General features: G+C 42.8%; 1 protein-coding gene across 2 annotated transcripts in view; it reads right to left on the bottom strand.

The window, feature by feature from the left end:
- The window catches only part of daam2 (dishevelled associated activator of morphogenesis 2), a 92,534-nt gene that overhangs the window by 24,714 nt on the left and 49,730 nt on the right, over positions 1 to 18,090 (bottom strand). For both annotated transcript variants that reach the window (XM_084569702.1, XM_084569703.1), the window contains exons 4-7: positions 16,037 to 16,111; positions 12,242 to 12,336; positions 959 to 1,292; positions 161 to 271 (exon numbers count right to left, since the gene is read on the bottom strand). In XM_084569702.1, coding sequence (XP_084425828.1) covers positions 161 to 271; positions 959 to 1,292; positions 12,242 to 12,336; positions 16,037 to 16,111 — 615 coding nt within the window. The remainder of the gene's footprint in view (positions 1 to 160; positions 272 to 958; positions 1,293 to 12,241; positions 12,337 to 16,036; positions 16,112 to 18,090) is intronic.

Raw genomic sequence — 18,090 nt, 5'->3', positions numbered from 1 at the left:
AAAACGGTTGTCTCTTGGTGTTTATAGTATGTACTAAGGCAAAAATGTCCAATATCCAATTGTCCCCAACAACAGGCTGCAGTCACAGAAACGTGCACATCTAAGATCACAGTCTGTTGACAGTGTGTTTAAAGGGCATATTGTTATATATTGTACAGACCTCTCCAGCTCCAGCATTGAGCACAGCGTTGATGAAGGACATGATGGCAGTCTTCAGGTTGACCTCATCTCTGTAGCGGCCAGTACTCTTGTCCAGCTCATTCAGCAGCGTCTGCGTGGTCAGGACAAGTTGTGGAGTTTGTCAGCAAATATGTTTGATGTAAAATACATTACAGAGCTGATATCATCAACAGACTGGGACAGAGAAAAACAAACTTTATCAAAACTATAAAGGCAGCCAGATAACATAGGGTAAATGTTCTCAGTTCTCACAGTTATTTTTCAAACTTATCGCCTCTGAAACTGACCCCTGACATACCTCAGCAGCTTAATCATAACTTAAACCAACATTAAAAAGGCCTATTAAGTTGTGACTCACTCAGCTCCTGTGGTGTTAGCTTAGCCTGAGGTGACATGATTTACCACACACCCTGGGGGAGGTGTGAGATGTGGCTTGTTGACTCAGTCCTGCTGGTCACTGAAGCACTACACAGACCGTGACCTCCATAACTCTCCATGTCCTCATCTGCCTTTAATACGGCCAGTGTGTTGATCTAACCTGAGGCCAACAGACTGAAGAGCGGGAGCACGAGTCTCCAATGCATCAAAATGACCACAGCTTGATTTATTTGAGAATGAAACCGAAATATTTTGTCTGCCCTCACCCATAATCTCTGTCCTGCCCACACCTACAGCAAAGACTACTCAAATATGAATCACCATGACCCAGAATTCAAGGAATGTGTCAACAGCTTTAACCTCAAATACCTTCATCATGATCAACTTTAGATTTTCTTACCTGAAAGCGAGTCCTCTCAGCAGCGTACTTCTGGTAGTGTGCCATGGCCTGCAGCACCTTCTTGTGCCCATCGGGCACCAGGCACACCGCCCCAAGAATCTCCAGCACGGCCACTTTGGTCTTGACGTTCTCCGTCCGCAGGCTCTGCGAGATGGTGTTGATGCTCTGCGGGTGGGCCAGGACGTGTGCGCGGCCCTGCGAGTTGTTCATTAGGGCCTTGATGCAGCCGATGACGGAGGTGTGGACGCGGCTCTCCGACGTCTCGTAGTCCATGCTGCGCAGGAAGTTGAGGAGGCAGGTGAGGCCATCTAGTTCGATGAAGCGTGTGACGAACCTGATGGGGAAAAGAATACAGATTAAGAAAAAAACTAAAGGGACGGTACAACGATATCTAACATACATACACACACACATATATATATATCTTTAATTGCTGAAATACAGTTTGAAGGGACCCTAGGATATTGTATACATGTATGAAGGTAGTGAATGTCTGCACAAGGGCTACACAAAAGCAAAGCCAGATGCAAGACGTGCCAACTAGAGATAAAATATTGTGGAAATAGCCCAAACCTTGGAATCAATGACAACATTAGTTTTGTGAAAATCTCTTTAACGTCAAAGTTAAATTGTTTAAAAAGACTGAACTGAATTTGGGAAATCAGCAGTGATACCAAGCCCTAGTCCACAGTCTACTCAAAAACAGCTTTGGCCTCTTTAGATCATTTTATATAACACTATTTAAATGATATCAGCGTATGGATAATTGAGGGTGTGGCTGCTTTGAGTGACAGGTTGCTAGCTGAGTTGGTTTCATAAATGGTTACGACCCGCAACACCCCACTGTGCTTCAAACCTGCTCAGTAATACCATGGATGATGCCCCAGAGAGCTCGTCAATCTTTACGCAGCCAATAAATGCCACTCATATGTCCTTATTGGACATTGTCAGCATGTCAACATGCCTCCATCTTTCAAACTTTCCGCCCCAAAACGACATCCTTTGAATTAGCAACTCTCCTCAAAATGCCACCGCACAAAAATCGCCTCTCTATACATTAAACTTTAAGACTTCACACTCCAGCTTCACCCTGCCTCCTGCTGACAGCCCTCATTAGCTGAACTAATTAGAAAGCAGCAAGTCATTAACCTCTCTGGGAGAGAAGCAGACCTTCTGAGTGACGGGCGGGACATGTAAACATTGAGGGGTGTCACATCCAGTGAGCACAGTGTGGGCTGGATTGTAAATGACCTTCCCACTCACTAAGATTCCTGATAGGCCTCATACATATTTGAAACAAATGAGGGCTTGTCAGAATGGGAGGAAGAGGCAAAGGGAGGAGAAAGGAGACAAGGGCATGTAGAGGAAGAGAAAAGAAGAATGGAATGAGAAAGAGAAATGGACAGAAAAGAAAAAGAGAGAAGGGGGTTGAGAGCGGAGATTTATTGCTGCTCACTGTAACAGATACATTGTTTTGACACTGTTAGAAGTATGTAGTCCAAGTTCCGCTCTCCTACTGCTGTCTTGGCTCGAAGAACCATGGAAAAAACACAATGTAAAAATATGTGAAGCATCTACTTATTATCCTATACAATGAGGCCGTGGCTCTTCCTCTGCTCACACACGATCAATCCCAGATTTCCACACACAAGATTCCGGCATAAACACCCGCAAACTTCGCCTGGCATGGCCAGGGGAATCTCTCATCTCAATCTCTCAGACATTTAATCCTATGATCCCCAGCAGCACCTGGATTAGATCAAGAAGATCACACTACATGCATGAATGCATACAGTCAACCATTCTTGACAATGCATTGAAATGATGGAGATTGAACACACGACCTTTCAGCAGACAATGTGCTTCTGGTTTGAGTCCACTCAGCATGAGGTGCCGAAAAACAAATCCCATCTATTAGATATGACTTGATTCAGATGTAACGCAGACAATGGAACTAGAGCATGGCAGAACTGATCCAACTGTTGGGGTTACACATTTTATATATTGCTGACAAGTCCTTGGCCGGCAGCATCAGCCATACGCCTGTCTGTAGTTTTGGGGGCCACCTCAGAGAGAGAAAGGCTTCATACTGGAAGAGAAATTAAGCTGAACATCCTTGTGATTAATGTATGGAAAGCAGAGGGTGAGAGATGTTGTTCTTGGAGGCCGGGTTCAAAAGGGTGGATGGGATTCAAGGCTTCGCTCGCCGCCTGCTTCGCTTCACTCTGCTGGTTTCGATAGCTTGCCAGCAACACATACACACATGCACAAAAGACGACCTATATGCGCCACAGCCCGACGCAAGGACAGATGGATGCAAAAAATCCACAAACACAAATGCATGGCTCCTTAGGAGGACATTCAACTGTGACTAATCCTCTGTACTGTTGACAAAACCTAGTAAGCTGACATCCAACAATTCTCTCCTCCTCCATACTTAATTTTCTCTCCAGCGAGCACTTGAATCAGTGGATCCCATCTCCTTGTCTTCCCCTATTCACTGACATTCATGCTCAGCCGACTGGCGTACAGTTTCTTTTTCTTTTCTTCTTTTGTGTGCAGGGGTAACAACCGCTGAATACTTTAAAACCCATTGGGGTCCAAGACGGCAAGAACTCAACAACTGCCTCATACAATGTGAGAATACTGAGGATAAGCCAACCACACATGCACACAAACATAAAGATCTTCAGAAATACAAAAGACAGAGCAGGGAACATAACTTGGAATGGAAAACAAAAGTTACAATGGAGCAAAAAAAAAATGCAAAGTTAAGTCGGGGTCAAGGAAGGTAAAAGGTAAAATTAGGTAAAATGACTGCCAATGTTACGAGTTTGCTGTTTTTGAAAAGTAAACAACACATCATTTCCACTGATCTAAAAAGCATGAGACCCCTCAATCAGAGGCAGAGGATATTCTAAATGTTCAAGACGGTGTGGAAAACTAATCCAGATGCTCAAATTTAAATTCAGGACTTCAATCCAAACAAATGGATTTTTTGAGGTTTTAGCTGCACAAGGCAAAACATCATGTCCTTTTCGAACTGCGGCTGACCCGGTGTGGCAGACAGTCTTCCGAGAGTTCAACTCTTGCCTCAAAGCCCAACTATGCAAACTTATCAAAGGCCAACTCTTCTAAACAAGCACAGACTCAAGCGATCATGTGCTCTCCGCCTCTCTCCTGCCCTTCATTTAATCACCACGTTAGCACACACTCACCATCTCCTTCAAAACACATCGCACACGTGTTGTTCTACTATAAAAGGGGCCAGAATGTGTATGAGAGGCCAGGAGGTTCTTCAGAGGTTGAAGCTAGTTGACCGGGGTGTCTGCAGGGCTTGGAAGATTAGTCATTTGATATCAACACAGCTCATACTCAAATAAATTTTTACTTGATGTGCGGCCCAGCACATAACGTTACAATAAAATCCTTGGCCAAGGTGCACATCTGTAATGTGTATGCTCACAGTATATCGTGGCATGGACAAATGGTTCTTATGGACCAGGTTTATTGTCCACAGGGAGCAGACGTGTGTGGTCTCAAGTGGGCCGTGCATCCATGATGGCTCCTTTGACTTGTTGAGAAAGCCAGAAAAACACACACACACACACACTCACACACACAACTATTACATTATCAGACTCTGTTAAAAACAAAGAGGATCAAAACTGATACTTCTTTTTCTCATATATATATATATACTTTTTTATTGACCAGACAGTCTGGTCAAAGATGCAGGTGTGTTGTGCAGCCTTGAATCTACATCCCGCAGCGCAGAGGATGAGCAGCCTCTAGAGGTCTGGGAAACCCAAATTCACAATCTTCATTCCCGACTTATGCCGACTCAAGTGACATCACCTGGGGCCATTTATCAGACTTCACACGGCTCCCTCCGCAGACTCAAAAGGCTTAACTATATTTCACATTTGCAGCGGCGCTTTCCAAAGCCTATAAACAGAACTTTCATGTGTAAAATTGGCAGAGCTTCCCTTTAACGCACACTATTTGAGAAGCGACCAAACTAAACACCAACCTTTTACTTACATGAGGCTTTGTGCTTTCTGAAGTTTTATTTTGAAGCAAAACCGAAGAGGATGCGCGTAATTACGTAAAGCCAAATCTAACGGGGACAAAAGGGCACAGGATGACCCATGTGCTTAACTCCGTATTACACTCTCCATCTGTTTATTGCCATTACAACACAAACCTGGCTCTCTCTTCAGACCTGTCTGTATCATCCACCTGGTCCTCATTTCTTTCCAGTTCCCCTTTAACTGCTAACTACCAAGGGGAAGCAAACCTGCACTCAGAGAGAAGCAAACCGTCCAAGAGCCTTTGAAGGTGTGATATTCAGCTCCCCCACTAATGTATTTGGTAATATGTGACAACAGATACGAAATTCGCTCTCTGTTAAGCGGAACCTTTGAGAGTTACAGCCGCAAAATGTTTTGAGGGATAATATTTGCATGTGTTGGTAGCGAATCATCCAAAGAGCTGTTGCCACAGCAGCAAGGGGGGTGGGGGGTTGGGGGGCCTGTAGCCGACTCAAGTCAATATTCTTGCTGGAAGACATTTCCAGAAACAACGTCCAGAGAGCCGTCTTGGGAAGCATTGCGATGCTCTACTGACATGAGCCTGGGGCTGCGGTGCATTGTGGGCCAGGATGGCCTCGCTGACCTCCAGGAAATCTTCGTTTCCTGTCCTCCTGTAGTTACTTCGCAACGGAAATGACAGTGATTGAGGGGCGTCACATTTTAGATGCAAGAATGCACACACAAGACGGTAATCAACACGAACATAAACACCAGCGCAGGATTGCTGACGACTCAGTGGGTCACCTTATGTAAGTACACTTAAGTGCATAGTTAAAATACCACATGTTATAGCGCAAATATTTAGAAACTAAACTGAAATGTAAACCAGACTGTGCATATTTCATTTGACTGCATGGCTGTGTTTGCCTATGAGACCTAACATGGCCACTTGAGCCGAGATTCAGCTTTACGTGAGTAAACACACAACCTCAGTGCGACGGTTCAGGCTTCATTAGACAGCCGGTAAACAAAGCCATAACTGTGGGCAGAGAAAATTAGATAAGCAGCAGGTTCAAGTAGAAGAGAAAATGTTCTTTCCTAATCTCAAGCTTTTATGGCTAACCACATTCATATTATAGTTCAATTAAGACCTAGGGCATAAAATGAAGTTATAATGGTTATAAACATTAAGAGCAGTTTCTGGTAAATAGTAAATTAAGTGCAGCATCACTTACTGCAAGTGTACGCCCACCTGTTGTGTCCTCTCTCAATTGGACTCACTGTTAGATACAGTCCAGTTGTTCTGTAATGCTGTGTTGTGATTTCATGTTAGTTCTATTAACCTTGTTGTCCTTCCTCCTTTGGTTCCCAATTTCCACAGTCTGTTTGATACTGTACAGCCAGCAGGACTGACATACTTGAATAAAGAATTATTACTTGAGAAATCAGAAAATGCAACATGTCCCAAAGCACAACGGTTGATTTATTTGACTGTTGTTGTACAAGCAGACCTATGAGACTTATTTGTCTCTGTTCCATTGCAGCTGCACTGGAAATGCTTTTATTTATTTTTTAACTTACATACAAAAAAAAAAGCCCATGGCTAAAACATATCACCTTTTTCAGTTCATAATGTATAATCAGGCTGCGAGTCAAACTAGCAGCGGGCGGTCTGCCGACAATGTGCTCCTTTTGTGCGCACTGCCTGGCACCCTCCATGCCCACCATGTGATTGAGTCCTGCGGTCCTGCAGAGCAGGCCGGGAGCAACAAGGACACCTCTTCACAACCAGGCCCAGCTGCCTCTCCAAAACGCCAGAGGGAAGGAGGGAGCGAGGCCGTTTCAGGGCAGATATCCAAACGCAGGCATGAATCAAAGCTGAATACGGACAGACGCCACGATATCTCACAAGAGGTCGTAAAAACAGTGTACAAACACACAAAGGGACACAAACAGGACACAAAGTTGGCGGGGCGTTTGGCCATCTTTTTGTTTTAGACACACATTAGGAGACACTTGGCAGGACATTTACACGCCGCCCAGGCTTTCCCTGAACACCAATATTCTGTGGGACACACCTGCTACCCACAACACTGCGACAGTACTTAAAACATCTGTGTGCTAACAGACTGTAAGTCCCTCTGTGAACAGCATGGGTGCAGGTGCAATACTGAATTGTGTTGATTGAGTGATTACAGTAACTCTGATGGGGGGAATTAAGTGCACTTGAATAGAGAAGTAAGAGATTGAAACAAAGAGAGAATCTATCCAAAGAGTGTGAAAAAGGTTGAGTAATATTAACCTGCAGAATCTGAAACTGTACTGGGGTAACAGGTCTCCCTTTTGCACATGCTGTCAAAAAATTACAGCAAACTATTATTCCATCATGCACTGTATTTACAGTTTGAAGCAAATGGATGAAGAAACATCTGTAACACTGTTCAGTTTGGTCAAAAATACTGGCTCCTTCATAAGCAATGTGCAAAAAACCTGTCTCCTCAAATAAAGGGAAGCAGTGCCACACTCAAAGGGCTCTCATTATGCAATTAAATGAGTAACTTTTTCCTACTCAAGTTTCAAACCTCCCTGAGGTTAAGAAAAGCTGTGACAATGTCTTGTGATGTGCCGTTTCAGTCGTCCTCGGCTTCTAGCGGCGACAACAGCAGGCCGCGGTATGTAAGTATAAGTAGCTCTTCGAGAAATGATTTCACTGACTGGAATTTTCTTTCCTGGCGGTCAGCGTCTGAAATAGTCTCTTCACAGCTCACTGGCACTGCCTGCACACGCTGCATTTATGGTCCCCCGGTGGAATGGGAGAGAATGGGTGACAGAAGGATCACAGCAGGTTTAGGTGGTAAATCTGATTTAATGAGTGCTTCCAGTTTTTTCCTGATGTTTAAATACAACTCAAGGGGGTTGACCAGAACAAATGGGCATATTTTTAGTGATAAGGCCAGGGTAATGTAGGTAAAATTCTGAACATTGTGTACATTGTTGCCATCAGTGCCAAGGTGAGCTTATGGACCGTTTTTATGAATTGAGAGTTAATTGTGACGTGACAAACCTCCCTATGATCTATGGTGCATGACACGTTATTGCTGTCTGGTGGTCCCCATTATAGTTTCCTCATGTTTGAACAAAGGCATAAAACAGGTACACTACACTGATATCAAAGTTTCCTTGGGGACAGTACTGTCATCAAGTAACATGTATTTTATGTGAATTATTATGGTATTTAGAAGCATCTCTATCAAAACTGGCCTTACGTGAGTGAATAGATTCATATGTTCATTCATTCATTCATCTTCTGTAACCGCTTATTCCTGTTAAGGGTCGTGGGGTCTGCTGGAGCCTATCCCAGCCGTCATCGGGCGAGAGGTGGGGTACACCCTAGACAGGTCGCCAGTCTATCACAGGGCTAACACAGAGACAGACAACCATTCACACTCACACTCACACTTAAGGCCAATTTAGAATCACTAATTTACCTAACAAACATGTCTTTGGACTGTGGAAACCGGGAGTACCCGGAGAGAACCCACGCAGACACAGGGAGAACATGCAAACTCCACACAGAAAGGCCAGCCGGCCCATGTCGAACCCAGAACCTTCTCACTGTGTGAGGCATCAGTGCTAACCACCTCTCCACTGTGCCGCCCTTAGATTCATATGTAACGCACCCAAATGTTATCCACTTCCAGGATAAATATCTATCGCTCAGAAGAACATAAAATGATTTGCCCCTTGTACCAGCAAACAAGACCTTTAAATTGTATAAATGTTTTTCAAAGTACGACTTCAAAACAACATATCAGGGACAATGAAACCATAATGGCATTACACTATATTAAGTTTGACATTCATTTCCACCTGAAATTAATTTTATTGCTATTTCACCTGCATCTTCTTAAAAATAGGCCACTTAATTACAGCCACTTAATATGGGCTTTTCCCCACCCACATTCAAATATTGTTTAAGCTACATGTTGTCATATATGGTTAAATCAGAAAAAACTCAAATTGTCAAAAATGATGGGTTTTCTACAGTACTGTAGGTAACAACAAGTCTTTAGGTGCTAGAGGTAATGGACAATAACTATATATACAGTGGGGAAAATAAGTATTTGATACACCGCAGATTTTGCAAGTTTCCCCCCTTATAAAGAATGGAGAGGTCTGTAATTTTCATCATAGGTACACTTCAACTGTGAGAGACAGAATCTAAAACAAAAATCCAGAAAATCACATTGTATGATTTTTAAATAATTAATTTGCATTATATTGCATGAAATAAGTATTTGATACACTAGAAAAACAGAACTTAATATTTAGTACAGATCCAATTACAGAGATCAAACGTTTCCTATAGTTCTTGACCAGGTTTGCGCACACTGCAGCAGGGATTTTGGCCCACTCCTCCATACAGATCTCCTCCACATCTTTCAGGTTTCGAGGTTGTAGTTGGGCAACACGGAGTTTCATCTCCCTCCAAATATTTTCTATTGGGTTTAAGTCTAGAGACTGACTAGGCCACTCCAGGACCTTGAAATGCTTCTTACGGAGCCACTCCTTAGTTGCCATGGCTGTGTGTTTCAGGTCATTGTCATGGTGGAAGACCCAGCCACAACCCATCTTCAATGCTCTTACTGAGGGAAGGAGGTTGTTGCCCAAAATCTCACAATACATGGCCCCATCCATCCTCTCCTCAATACGGTGCACTCGTCCTGGTCCCTTTGCAGAAAACTACCCCCAAAGCATTACGTTTCTACCCCCATACTTCACAGTTGGGATGGTGTTCATGGGATTGTACTCATCCTTCTTTTTCCTCCAAACATGGCGAGTGGAGTTTATACCAAAAAGTTCACTTTTGGTTTCATGTGACCACATGACCTTCTCCCATGCCTCCTCTGGATCATCCAGGTGGTCACTGGCAAACTTCAGACGGGCCTGGACATGTGCTGGCTTGAGCAGGGGGACCTTGCATGTGCTGCAGGATTTTAATCCATGGCAGTGTAGTGTGTTACTAATGGTAACCATTGAGACTGTGGTCCCAGCTCTCTTCAGGTCATAGACCAGGTCCTCCTTTGTAGTTCTGGGCTGATCCCTTACCTTTCTCATGATCATTGACACTCCACCAGGCGAGATCTTTCATGGAGCCCCAGTCCGAGGGAGACTGACAGTCATCTTGAGTCCCTTCCATTTTCTAATAATTGCACCAACAGTTGTTGCCTTCTCACCAAGCTGCTTGCCTATTGTCCTGTAGCCTATCCCAGCCATGTGCAGGTCTATAATTTTGTCTCTGGTGTCCTTAGACAGCTCTATGGTCTTGGCCATGGTGGAGCGGTTGGAGTGTGATCGATTGTGTGTGTGGACAGGTGTCTTTTATATAGATAACGAGTTCAAACTGGTGCAATTAATACAGGTAACAAGTGGAGGATAGGAGGGCTTCTTAAAGACCAACTAACAGGTCTGTGAGAGCCAGAATCCTTGCTGGTTGGTAGGTGATCAAATACTTATTTCATGCAATAAAATACAAATTAATTATTTAAAAATCATACAATGTGATTTTCTGGATTTTTATTTTAGATTCTGTCTCTCACAGTTGAAGTGTACCTATGATGAAAATTACAGACCTCTCCATTCTTTGTAAGGGGGGAAACTTGCAAAATCGGCGGTGTATCAAATACTTATTTTCACCACTGTGTATATATATATATATATATATATATATATATATATATATACACTGTATACTGTATTTGATTGAGATGATCAGGAACAAGTTGTAGACAATCTAAACTACATGTCTGCATTTGACTTAGACAATTTCTTTTTATTTGTTGTCTCACAGTGCACAAAAGGGGGACACCTCTAATCTATGAGTTGAAGCTGATGCTGTGATACTGAACTAAAACATGTGTACATCCTGCAACATCTGCTGCCCGCTGCCTTTCTCCGTAGGTGGCTCCAGAAAAGGAAAAGTCTCGGAGTTAAATAGAGAGCTTTGCCCTCACTGCCATCAACGGTGGCGTACCTACCTGATACATGTCAAGAAACTAGCGAAGAACAAGAAATGTAATATTGAAAACATCTACAAAACAAGCACACAGGATTTGCTGAGAATTACAGAGTTGGATATTAAATCTAATCCGACTCCAGCATACTCAACTGCTAAGTCAAGTGATGTAAATGATATTGAGCAGACAGTGTAACTATACTGTATATAAAACTTTATAAGATGTGTTAACTTGATTTTGAGGGTCAAATATGTTTTTTCTAATTTTATTATAAACCCAGCATGCATTTTTACACAGAATTCAAGATGAAGAGCTTTAGCTGTAAACTATATAACAGCAACGTGTTGCTGAAATGCAGATGTTAACTGTGACAGCTCAATCTGTTGTTCCACCCACAATCCTCGCAAAGGCTAATTTGATTTGATTTATTGCTTCTACTCAGCAATTTGGTCTCAGCAATTGTGGTAATTCAACCGTATTGGTGCAGACTACATCATTTCTGGAATAGCACCGAAAATAAAAATGCGTATTTAAGACCAGAGGGTCAGAAGCAATGACCTTTCTAATGACTTCCTGTCTTCAGTTTAGGCTCTAAGGGCTGCTTCCTAGCAGCCGTATTCTTTGTTGCACTGGTTTGGATACCCGCACATGCGCAGATAGAGCAAATACAAACGCCCGACCTACAAACACACTCACACAACCCAGACGTGACCCAGACATCAAAGCTGCCCTGAGTTTTTGTCACTGCATATTATGTCTGTCACTTCATAGCCCCCCCTCCTTTCCAAAGCTCAACACTCCCACTTTGATCCAGACCACTGAATCATACAACTGACACAGACTGATGGACAGCTCCAAAGGATCTACCGACAGACAGGAGAAGGTGGGTTTTATTAGTGGGCTGTTCGATGTCCTTGAATGTTTCTTTGTGGTGACGAACAAAGCCTAACAGCTGCAGATGACCGTGTGAGGGGGAGAGAAGGTGCAAAAAAATGTGGCTCTAAAAATATCTAGTAGTAATAAATCATATTTCCTTGGGAAGTGATAAAACAGGATTCTTTGGCGTTATTAGAGCTTTGTAGCATGATTCATTATTAACTAGAATCATGTGTGGTTTTGCCTCAACAAGTCAAACTGTAGGAATGAAGGACTTGAGCCAGGTGATGCAGGTCTGTGCTGTCCGCAGCGGATGAAAAGGTCAGAATGCAGTTAAGACGGGGAGAGTCTCTTACCTCATTGGCTGAGTCCGAAGCGCCGTCTTCAGATCCTCCACCACCTTGTTCCTCATTTCCATTTCCTCCTCATCAAAGGCAAACAAGGTCTGCATCTGCAGATGTGGCGAGAAACGGAGATGGAGTTTACTGGGAAAACAACTGATCTGGACATGGTATTCATTTTTCACATTTAATGAAGAGCTTTTCATCGTTTCTGCCGGATCAACACAAGAATGTTAATCCTAATTTGGCAAGAGCAGCGACACGTTTCCTCTTCTTTACAAGAGTGTTTGCTTCAATTAGTCCAAATGTGAGTCTCGTTAGTAGCCTAATGTTCCAAACACCACAAATGAAACTGATTGTATATTTTCTTTCTTTCAATGTCATTTTCTTTTTAACAGGACTGTTTGAACCTATACAACATGCCAAAAAAAGTCATGCAGACTATTAGCTGTAATCAAGCTTAAAACAAATAGGTCAATTCTTAAAAAAGAAAAAAAGCATAGTGTTAGCAGTGGTAATGGTAATGCATGTGTGCCTCACTTAAAGACTTTCGTCAGCAGCTTCAAAGAGCTGCTGCTCCCATTAGTCAGGACCACTGGGCTTCTGTTTAGCCTCTCCAGACTTTTTCCATGGCAGATCACTGCCAAGGTTCAAACAGTGTATGTTTCAGCAGTGGAGTAAGCCAGCCATAGTTGCTGCCTGAAAAGATATTTGCTCAAATGGGATCCTGTTTTCCAGTCCCCAAAGAGAGCATCCAGGTAAACGTCGGGCGCAAATGTTCCACATCAAGAAAGAAAATCGTGGCGCTACATTGCCTAGCTACCACCACACAGCTAACAGAACTAACAACACCGGACACACTGGTCTGTCCGGTGTGTGAGACTGTTTAATCTAGAAACAGTAACAGTCAAAACATCCATCGTGTCGACTTAGCCTCACGTCCAGATGGTTCCGAGACCCCGTGCCAAGAAGTAAAGGCTCTGGCTCCTGTTGCTCTAAACTAATATGTTCATAGTCAATGGGAAGTTGGACACAACAAGTGTTGGGGAGAGTGAATGATTTGGTCATGATGCGAGCCAGTTCACAGTGTCAATGAGTCTAGCCAAACGGCTCCTTCCTACATCTGCTATTTGTAAGCTCATTCATACCTGTGGCCAACATGCACATACGGATACCATTAGAGCCAGTTGGTAAACCAGCAGACGGTACTTCCCTAAATCCCTATTATGGGAAGTGCCCCCCAGAGTCAGAACTATGCCTTCAAGCTAGTCATCAGTGCGCTGTTAACTAAGTGATGAGTGCTGCTCATCAGAAACTTAATTTGGACCATGTGGATCATGGACACACAAAGTAAAAATAAAAAAAAGGAATGAGTATAAAACAGATGACGGCAGACTAAATTATTGTTACTAAAATAGCAATGCAAATATGGAGAGGCTCTTAAACTCTTCAATAACTGTAGCATTTACAAACCAAACAGTATGAGCTAAAAAACATGAATCAGTTATGTTTTTATTTTATTTTTTTTGACACCACAGCTTTCACATGTAGCTTGGCCTGACAGCAGATGAGAGCAAAATGCAAAAGCATTGCTACTTTGTGGTATTTTCCTTGAGTTCTGATAAAAGCCTCAGCGTTGACTGTTAATATGAAGCCTAACATTTAGAAATGAGGCTCATAAAACATCTAACCAACTGAATGGCTTCCAAGTTCAGCAGCTTCTGATGCAATGGTTCTTTCTGTCTTGTGATCAGTTCAGTTTGATACTTAAATATTAATACATCAAAAGAGTCTTTGCTAAACAAGCTGCTGAATACTAAATACTTTTAAAACATAGTTGCGTCTCTATTTTGTGATTTTGAGTCCTGGGTCACTGTTCTCATCACCGGCAAAAGTAAGAAGCTTTTCCCTTCACCTCTAGCAGTCACTTTCCTTTCAAAACCAAGGTGAGAGCTCTGAAGCTCCACTCACCTGCTTGGACACATCAGGGCTATGGAAGCCTTTGTCAGAGTAACGAGGACATTTGAATTACCATGTCCCACTAAAAACCTCAAGGCTTAACATGATTTTGTGAATGAACCTGAAGATGCTAGCCGTACAGTAATGTCGGCGGGCGGCAAAGCAAAAATGAGATCATCCAATAACTCAGCTACTGCGGAAGGGCTATCCCGAGTGAGCTCGCCTAGCAGCCAAGGCTGATGTCATGGACGGAGCAGAGAGCACCTCCAAATTTTAAAAACGCTTCCTCGTGAAGATGTTGTCTGGAGCGCTGCGGTGGAACAAATGGAAGGCTGATAGGGGGGAGGAAATCAGCCTGAGTTATGGAGAGAAATGGAGCATAAAGTGAACAAGAGACATGCTCATGTCTCATGTAAAAAGGGGAATGGAAAATGCAAAAACAAATGTATTGTTTAGTCATAAAATCTTAATCCTATTCATGCAAGTACAACAACATCTGCCCACCATATAAATTAACTTCCGTGGCTTCCAGTCCACTCCAGTATATAGATTTTTCCTGACATTAGTGCAGTTATTTATAGTGACACTTTGGAGAAAACGTTTGGAATAAGTGAAGCCACTGATTGAAAACGGAAACACTGGCTTTATTAAGTGGCAGCATTTTAAAACTATATGTTCCATACAGTAGACTGAGCGCAAATGATTTGCAAAGTGCGCTTTCCAGGAGATACAGCAAACGAAAGGCCCAAACATAACTCTGACAGCGTGTCCGACACCTAATCCGTGGTGGATTTAAAATTCTTGACAACTCACAAATCAGCACTTTCTCCTTGCTGCACTAAAAACACTGTGTGTGTGGGTGTGTGTGTGTGTGTGCTGTCTAAGCCATTAGGAGACTGACAGCGAAATTGTTTCTCCAGGTTTCAACGCAAAGCTCGGGTACCGGTGTGCCTCTCAGAAGCAGCGCGAGAAGAGGGGGTAAACAAAAACAGCTGCGTATATAGCAACTTTCAACATGGGTTGTCTACACATGTGTATTTGCAATAAACTTACACTACTTTTTGGCTCTGTGTTTATGGTGATCTGCATAAGTTATGGCTGAAGAGTTTATCTGAATCATGGAATGAAGACTGTGACAGTGAATGTTGAACAAAACAGACCTAATGGAATGCTAAGAAACCGGTCACCGTTGCCAGGCGGTCTCCACCAATAGCTCGGCAGCCTCCAAATTTCATGCTTACGTGTCATCCTTTTAGAGCCCCCTGTTAAAATGTCATGTTTAATGATCTCTAAACATTTGGGAGCCAACTTGTCCTCCGCAAAAGTACTCGGGGGTCAGAAGTCACCGGCACAAACCGGTCAGCGGTGTGAGTGTACCAAATAATACAGCATCACGATTCAGCACTTACATGTAAAATGACACTGAGATCACAGTAGAAGGGAAGTCCATGATGGTATCCTGCTGTTTTTATTGGCTGCCATACTGGCTAGAAATAATGAATATTGTCATCCTGGCTCCGACAGTCATTCCCACTGACTGGACTGCTGGGAGTCTAAATGGCCTGTTTGTCATCACAGTGCGTGTGTGTGTGAATGCTGGGGTCACACTGAAGGAATGTGACCATGTGAATACAACAAGCAGTCAGCAGGGACATGGTAAAAACGCTAGTAAGAGAGAAAAGTCTGAGAAAGAATGAGTGAACAGCGGCTTCTCGGGACTAGCAGTCAGATGCTTGAATTAAATGGAGCATACTATCGCAGATTTTGAAATTGGTCGTGAAAAAAAAACAGTGCTTCAGCAGAGAGAGGCAGACATTCAGACAAAAAGAGCAGAGAATGAGTTTGACTTACAGCCGCCATGGAGTTAATGCGGTCAATGTAGTAGTCGGGCCAGCTGGTGGCCAGCTTGTTGGGGTCTTCTTGCTCCTGCACATGAACACAAAGGGAGACCAAGTCAAACACACACATTCTGTATCACTTTTAAACTCCAGCTGTGGCGATTTATGCGTAGGTAAACAGTGCACTTTTTCATATCCGACGTCAGAAGTTTGCATCACATTCACCACGATGAGACATTAAGCCTGTGTTTATTCTTGCTCCTTTACTGACTGAGGCTTTGGGCGTCTGCCAGCTGGCCCTCACCGTCTATGGCAACATATCATGACAGCTACTAGTGAGATTTTCAAGAAGCTTAATATGGAAACTCACGGCCCACAAGTGGACGTAATCAGCGTCAACTGTCATTTATTTTCAGTTCATTTTTTTTTTTGTAAGCCTGTTTTTTTTTTTTTGTTCACGTTAGCCGTTTTCTTTCTTGGAACGGGGTTGTGTTCTTTTGTTTTGCTCCGGCCAATCAGTATCGAGTGTCACATCAATTCATTTTCGGTTGACTCCTGCAGAAGTGGTTGCTAGGGGCAGTTATTCACTGAAATGATGTTGATTTAAAAGCTGCCAAATCTTTGAGTGAGATTACAACAATTGCATTGGTCTCTTCCACCGCTCATGAATGTGGATAGATGTCTGTGCAGTCAGATGACTTCCCCTTTCCTGCCAAATAAACACTCATTGGTCAATTATTTTTTTAACAGCTGGAAACAGCCATCATTCACAAATTTGGAACGCATTTGATGTGCGTGGCCATTCAGTGGTGGATTTCCATCAAATTTGTTGCGAGTAACCCTTGGCCTTTTGAGTGAAGGTTCCAGCTCTACTACTGCTTTAACCCCTTACATCACTGTTGAGGGTTATAAGCTAGCAAACATCAACCTCTTTATTCTATTCAACACATTCTGCACAAGGGATGGTTTATTTTCACGTTTCTTCACTAGTTTCCTCCTTCCACTTCCCACCTTAGCTCCAAACTTCAACATCCACTTGAAGATTGAAGGGATCAGGCAGTCCGGTCCATAATAAGCGGGTTAAAACATTTCAAACTATTCACTTGTCTTTGCTTTTATTATAATGAAAACGAGAAGGAGGGAAAAGAACTGCCTTAAGGAAGGAAGCGTGCTGCACAATAGTTTTCAAACAGCTCTGTCTGAGATCAATTTGTACTGGCCAATCTATGGAAGCGTGATGCCACAAGCAACGAGGGCGCACGGGAATACAGAGACCATGTTCCTCATTCACATCTGGTCTTGTTTAACCCGGGCTTAAAGCACCAGCGGAGCATTATTGTTGTTCTTGTTGTACTCGCTGTACTGTGTGCATGCCAACGAGAGTTGGAAAGTTACCCTGTGCCACAATAATTCATAATTGAATAGTTTTGTGAGCTACAAGTTAGAGGAATTATTTGCCAATGCTTTAAGTGTATTGTAAGCATCTCCAGATGTCAAAAATTAAAACGTCTGATGCAGAAATGAAATGAATGTGGTGCCAGGGCAGGGCTAGGACTGACCTCAGGGTTCCAAATACTTTGTTTTGTTCTTGCTATGTCATTTATTGAGTCTCCATGCTATGTTACAGACACTAAAGACATTAAAGGGTTTAGAATAAAGCTAGAATAAAGCACATAAAGCTACTAAAATCTGCATAAAGCTGTAGGAATAGATAGTTTCAGTTAGTTGGAGCCATCTGCTGAAATTATTCTACGTAAGACCATTAAAAAAAACATTCCAGAATAATAAGCACATTATAAATGTCTGCCAATAGATTATATGTCACATTGTAAGAGTTCATTAATTCCTTCCGTGTTCCTTTCTGATATGAGAAATCTGTAATTCATGCCACCCAATCCCTCCATTTTTTAAAACGTCAATATTAGCATTACATTTTCTGTTGATTAAGCCACACAAACTCTATTGAGGGACCAACCTGAATTGATCATGCACACACATAAAATCCACATTAACCAAAAGATTTTTAGACTTTAGACACAAAATGGGCAGCAGAATGAGAAACTCCAC

The sequence above is a fragment of the Chelon labrosus genome (genome assembly GCF_963514085.1).
Source record: "Chelon labrosus genome assembly, chromosome: 20".
Classification (NCBI taxonomy): Eukaryota; Metazoa; Chordata; class Actinopteri; order Mugiliformes; family Mugilidae; genus Chelon; species Chelon labrosus.
This window is presented reverse-complemented; position numbering and strand designations above follow the sequence as displayed.